The following is a 6,000-nucleotide window of genomic DNA, read 5'->3' as shown; positions in this document are numbered from 1 at the left end:
ATGGAGATCTCAGAAGTGAGAAGCCTGAACAAGTGCCATTGAAGATGGATAATCAGTCAGCAATTGAACTTTGCAAAAATCTAGTTTGTTATGATCGTAGCAAACACATCGATACTCGTTTTCACTTCATTCGTGAGTGCATCATGAAAGAGAAGGTGGAAGTTGAGTACATCTTCACGAAGGTCAGCTGGCAGATATCTTGACGAAATCACTTAGGAAAATAAAGTTTCTCGAGCTTCGCAACAAGATTGGAGTCACTGATGGTAAGCACTTCAAGTATTAGGGTGTGAGTTGATGTAATAATCCTTGAGTGCTGCTGTGTAGTGCTCAAGTTTAGTAGTAGGTTCAGTTTTGTCAATGTCGTCAGTCCGAATCTTCTGTGTTTGATAGTTTGATCCAGCGTGAGTTTAGTTATTTTAGTTAGCTAGATACTCGGTCAATACGCGGACGTGCAAATGGATGTTGGAGATGGCGCACATCAGATTCTATAATAATGCCGGGTTTGGCGTGAGATGTAACCGTTTTCTGCTATTTTTGTTATATAAATAGTGCGTCCGAAAACCAGCTGCTAAGTTCAGTAGCGCCAAAATTCTGTCTCGTGCTTGCGTTTCTTCGTTTCTCCACCGTGTTCGCGCGTGTGAGATTACAACACTCCTGTCTTCACAGGTGAAGCTACGTTGATCTAGGCTAGTGCACTGGCATCAGGTGAAGAAATTCTTTACTAATATTCTGCTCATATCGATATTATGAATTTATATTTTTGTTAGATGTACAATGAAGTGACATGATATCATTTGCTCTCAAGTTTCACCCCTGCATGTCTCTCAGATCTTGAGCTAGAGAGCTACACCCGCTTACCGGGCTTCGCGTAGACGCCGGAGTCAGTTTTCAGTATGACCTTGGTCGCGTCCGGCGACACGGAGATCGCCCAGGTTTCCACGTAGGACAGCGGGCCGGGCCGGATGATCAGCGGCCGCGTGTCCTCCAGGTCCTCGCCCTCCTCCTCGTCCGGGTAGGCATACCTCATGGAGCTGTGAGAGGGCGCCCATACGAGGCAGATGGCGCAGAGCAGCGAGAAGGAGATGAGCTGCCACACCGCCGGGATGACCCACGCCACGCGCCACCGCTCGTTGTACTCGTCCGTCGACTTGAAGTGGATCTGCATGCGCATTGCGATTTGCAAATGGACACCATCGCTGTTTAGCAGCAGTACTTTTCTTTTCTGTCTAAGAAAACATGGATGCAGGGTAATGATAATACAGAGAGATTATATTTGGACGATTTGTTGTTGTTAGTGTGCAGTTAAGGAGGGCTCAAGGCACCATCGCTGTTTAGCAGTAGTGCTTTTGTTTTCTGTCTAAAAACAGATGCTCTCCCCGTGGAAGATCGATCCATCAGAAATATTCAGCAAATCATTCAGATGAAGATTTTTTTGTGTTCGTCGATCTTGTTCCGTGAAAACATTTAGTATCATAGCGATAGGTTGGTACAAGTCACAGTTGGTTGATGAGAGTGATGGACTGGACATTGTGGACAAACATCCAATGAAAAATTAGCAATCGAGACGTGTTTACTAGAAACAAATACTGAAAGGTTCAATACTGGACATCGCCAATAATTAATATTTCTGCTTGGCGAGATGTGGTTCTAAGTTAGTTTCGTTAGGTTGAATTTTTACCTCAAATGTGATCCACCCGAGCGACACGGCCACTGCAATGATCAAGGCGTTGGTGAATTTCCGGTACATCTCCAGCTTCACCGTCATCCGTTTGGCCTACGAAATTTGAATTTACATTGACAAATTCTCGTATGATCTTGACGAAACGTGAAGAAAACATCCGGCCGGAGTTGCTGACCTTAAGCTTGTTCAGAGTTTTCGACAGCGAGCTGAATATCCAGTAGAAGAACACCGTGTTGAGGGCCGCGACGGGGAGCACCAAGAACAGCCTCCTCGTCGGCGTAGGCGAGTGGTCGCTCACGGTACCGACGTTCTCGACGACCTCGAGGGCCTCCGCCGCGGCGAAGAACGCCGCGCCGAGGCCGGCCACCCTGGCGCTGAGCCCCGCCAGCGTGGGCCTCACCACGCCGTGCCCCATGGCCACGAGCAGCACCAGCACGCGCGACACCGCGCCGCGGAGCGCGCCGGACGTGGCCGCCCAGAACGTCGCCCCGCGCGGCCGGACGCCGGACTCGTTGAACTCGGCGAGGTCGAAGTACCACGTGGCGGATTCCACCATCCCCAGCGCGATCACGAGCGTGGCGCAGCTCTGGAGCGGCACCACCTCCCGCCAGAACCGCGCGTACTGCGCGAACCAGTACGCCGCGAGCGCGGCGAACGCCAGCGACATGCAGCCGTAGAAGGGCACGAGGGGGGCCATCCGGCCGGGGAGGTAGCCGCGGCTGTTCTTCCAGATGGTCTTGCCCTCAGCGGCCACCTGCCCCCCCGCGAGCGACGCGTCACAGTGGACGAAGAGGAGGGTGTACATGCCGGTGCGCGACACGGCGGCGGTCTCGTCCGGGAACGCCGCCTCGAGGCCGCCCGGGAGGAAGGAGGCCGCCGTCACCTTGGGCCAGCCAACGGTGCCGTTCGGCGTGCGGTACACGAGCGCCCCCTCGGTGCACGCACCAAGCCTCGCCATATCCGCCGTGCAGCAGAGCGCCCGCCCGCCGGAGACGTCTGAGCCCCCGACGGCGTCGCGGTCTCCGGACTCGAAGATGACCGCCGTGATCGTGGCCGTGCGATTGCCGTCCTGCCCTGCCGCAGCCGCTGACTCCGGCGTCCTCCTGAAGACGACCTTCTCGAAGCTGCAGCACCGATCAAGAAACCACCGCGTCACTCCCCAAGAACCCAAACAAACGACGAACCGATCCTCTGCTCGATAACAACGCAATCGTATACCGGATGAATGCGCCCGCCGCAGCGGAGGCGTAGACGCCCTCGCTGCCGCCGTGGAGGATGAAGCCGTTGCCGACTCCGTCGAACCGCTCGCCGGCGTAGTCGTGCACCGACGCGTCGGCGCAGGGGAAGGCGCACAACGATAACAACAAGGCCACCACGAGGTGGGCGAGCCTCGGGGAGGGCATTGGCATCAGTCGAGGCGCGCGGCAAGAGAAAACTTCCTGTCCGTGCTCGTGGTGCACTGGCTGGCACTGAAGCACCCGAGCTGAGCAGGAGGTGGTGGGATCTCAAGGAGAGGAGTGGAAGACGAACGGAATCGGAGACTTTGACGTGGAGAAGCGATGAATTGTTAGGTCCACGCCCAAGTCGTTGCCACGGAACAGAGTGATTAGTGAGCAGGATTACGTGCTGAGATGATGGGATTAGGCGGACACGAGAAAGAGAAAACGGCAAATAGGACAAGTGAGAGGAACCAAACTGGCCCGGAAGGTTTTAAATTGAGATTATCTCATGATATTATTGGCTCCATTTCATTAACTATGCGTGAACATGAGATTTCTACACCGACAGTGAAAACCATATATAAAATGTTCTAAGATGCGGAGAAAATTTTAAGAGGAAACTGATTTGTGTAATTTGTTTGACTTACATAAACTAAAAATTTGAGGACATTTCCTCACACACCATTGCCAAACTTGCCGATCCCGAAAATGACATCAACTATATCAATAACATTTGAGACCGACATCATAGACACTAGCCAATGGAATTTTTTGGGATTGGGACATTTTCCAATAGCATGAGAGGAATTATTTTTACAAGGTCTTTTTCGATTACTAATCCAAAAATTTATTTATTCTACATATTTTTTATTTGGAACAACATATTTTGATAGAAGTTGCTAATCAAAATATCATGTTGGAGAATATGACGATGTCCTAAACAACTTTTCATTTTATTAGAGGAAGTAGTGTCAAAACAACTAACCATTGATTGGTGGAGCTTATCAGAGCGCTAATGTAAATGTAAAGAATTTACTCCAAGCATAAATAATACATGCAGAAATATTTACGGATAACCAATGTTATATTTAATTGATAAGTCTTATATAAAAAGTTGCGCTTGCTTAGGTCTATAAAAGAAGACATGCTTACCTAAAGATGAAGGAAGAATAAAAAAACATAATTAAGCTAATCTTGTCTTTGGTCTATAAAAACAACCAGAATAAAAGATCCAAACAGAAGACAATAGAGCTAAAATCCAAATCCACCAACAAGTTATTCAACATACCAAACCTAAATCGAGAAACCATAACGAATAAAGTTACATGACGAAAAACAAGTTCATCATCAGAAACAAATTACGGCTATCTAGAATGTCTTTTGGGCAAAAAGCGATTAGCAAATAGCATCAGATTACCTGCTAATATTATCATCTTCACCTGGAGCTTGTGTCTGCTCTCTCTAGGTAACACTAGGCAAGATATTGTAATCTGTTTTACGAGTAATCAATAAAGTCATTCCGAAGGAAAAAAAAAAAACCCCATGATTTGCCGGTCCTACGACATACCAAAACGGAGTAAGGTCAGATTCTGGGTACCTTGAGCAAATAAAATTCGAGAAGATCTTGGGGATCGCGAATTTTGACAATGTTTTTGTTTAATCGTTTTCCTTGTGGCCTGGGCAATCGTGCACTGAAAGTTTTCAGCTCTCTGTCACTGCAAGTGTGGAGAGAGAGAGAGAGAGAGAGAGAGAGAGCTGAAACTGAGGTCGTGTGGGGATTAGCAAGTGTCCGTCCTCATTAATCGCATCAGCCCGTGCGACACGTACAAGGTCAAGGTCGAATTATTATTCATAAACGTTCCACGTACGGTCTTAAAAAGATTCAGAGCTCCAGATTCGTTCATCAACGAGAAGAAAGTACTACTAGTACCAGAAAGAAAGAAAGAAACTCCTGAAGTGGTCTCGCCAACTTGCTGCAGACAAAGTGCGAGAATTGTCAATCGGGCGGGAACCCACGTAAAGTCGGGCAGCAAACCATAGAATTGTCCCCCCCCCCCTCCCTAATCCATTTGACAAACGGCCTAACCATGCTTATCTTGTTGGGTTTCAAGTCATGAAACGGGCAGTTTTCATTTTGGAATAAGCAGTGAAACAATCCAGTGGTAGCGTCCTGTTGTGAAATTCCTTCAAAAGAATACGAGATTTGAGATCCAAGTCACGAGTCATTTGAAGTTGTAAATACCCCATACAAGTAAAACAGTTCCATTTATCATCCCACAAGTATAATCCCAGTGTAAAGCCCTATGAGTTCTTACTCAATCTTGTATCAACACATTTGTTGTGACATGAACTTGAATGGTGTACTCCCACAGTATATTAAGTAAAGGACAGAAGAGGGTTTAATAGCATTAGAGTGAACTGTACTTCTTATTTTGTCTAGTTCGTGGAACGAAATGAGGTGAATAGGAACCTCAATATGCGGTTAATATGTCATAGTCTATGCACCTTTGCACCAGATTAGACTTTGGGGTGGTAAGTGCAGCTATTTTATTTATACGAGGTACAAACAACTTATGGTGACTTGTTTGGGGTATTTGTAATTTCTCTTTTTAACGGAGGTTAGGATGAGATCTAAGGTGGAGGATACTTTAGATTTTACATAGTATGTGTTTGGTTTCCTAGATCTTCTCTACTTTGACCTAGTGGATAAGTAAAATCTCAAAAAGTAGTCAGTTTAGTTACCTATATTCATTATTACAGTCTGATCTAGCGGGTGCAAATATACGACTTCATCCTGACTCAGGAGTAAAGCTCGATCGAGCTTCACTCTACAACTTAGCCACGTGAATGCAGGTTCTGCATCCGCTCATGCAAATGAGATCACTTGTCAGTGTCATAAAATTATTTGTATGCGAGTAAGTAATCACAATCTTAACTCTTGTATGATTGCATCTGCTCATGTAACACCAAATTAAATCAACCAAATAGAAACTCAGCTCAGCTAATCTAAACATATACAACCAACCAAATACTCTTCTTTTTAACAAATATGACTCCACTTAGTCTGCTTCCCCTCAAACTACTTATATGATACAGCTC

The 6,000-nt window shown here is 46.9% G+C and overlaps 1 protein-coding gene across 1 annotated transcript; it reads right to left on the bottom strand.

Moving 5' to 3' along the window:
* Window positions 1-701: 701 nt before the first annotated feature.
* LOC133891754 (uncharacterized) lies at window positions 702-3,337 on the bottom strand. Its single transcript, XM_062332497.1, has 4 exons — window positions 2,900-3,337; window positions 1,857-2,805; window positions 1,679-1,774; window positions 702-1,159 (listed from the first exon to the last, which is right to left on the bottom strand). The coding sequence occupies exons 1-4, from the start codon at window positions 3,088-3,090 to the stop codon at window positions 845-847; spliced, it is 1,551 nt and encodes a 516-aa protein (XP_062188481.1). The 5' UTR covers window positions 3,091-3,337; the 3' UTR covers window positions 702-844.
* Window positions 3,338-6,000: the final 2,663 nt, after the last annotated feature.

This window comes from Phragmites australis, chromosome 14, assembly GCF_958298935.1.
Source record: "Phragmites australis chromosome 14, lpPhrAust1.1, whole genome shotgun sequence".
NCBI classification, from domain to species: domain Eukaryota; kingdom Viridiplantae; phylum Streptophyta; class Magnoliopsida; order Poales; family Poaceae; genus Phragmites; species Phragmites australis.
This window is presented reverse-complemented; position numbering and strand designations above follow the sequence as displayed.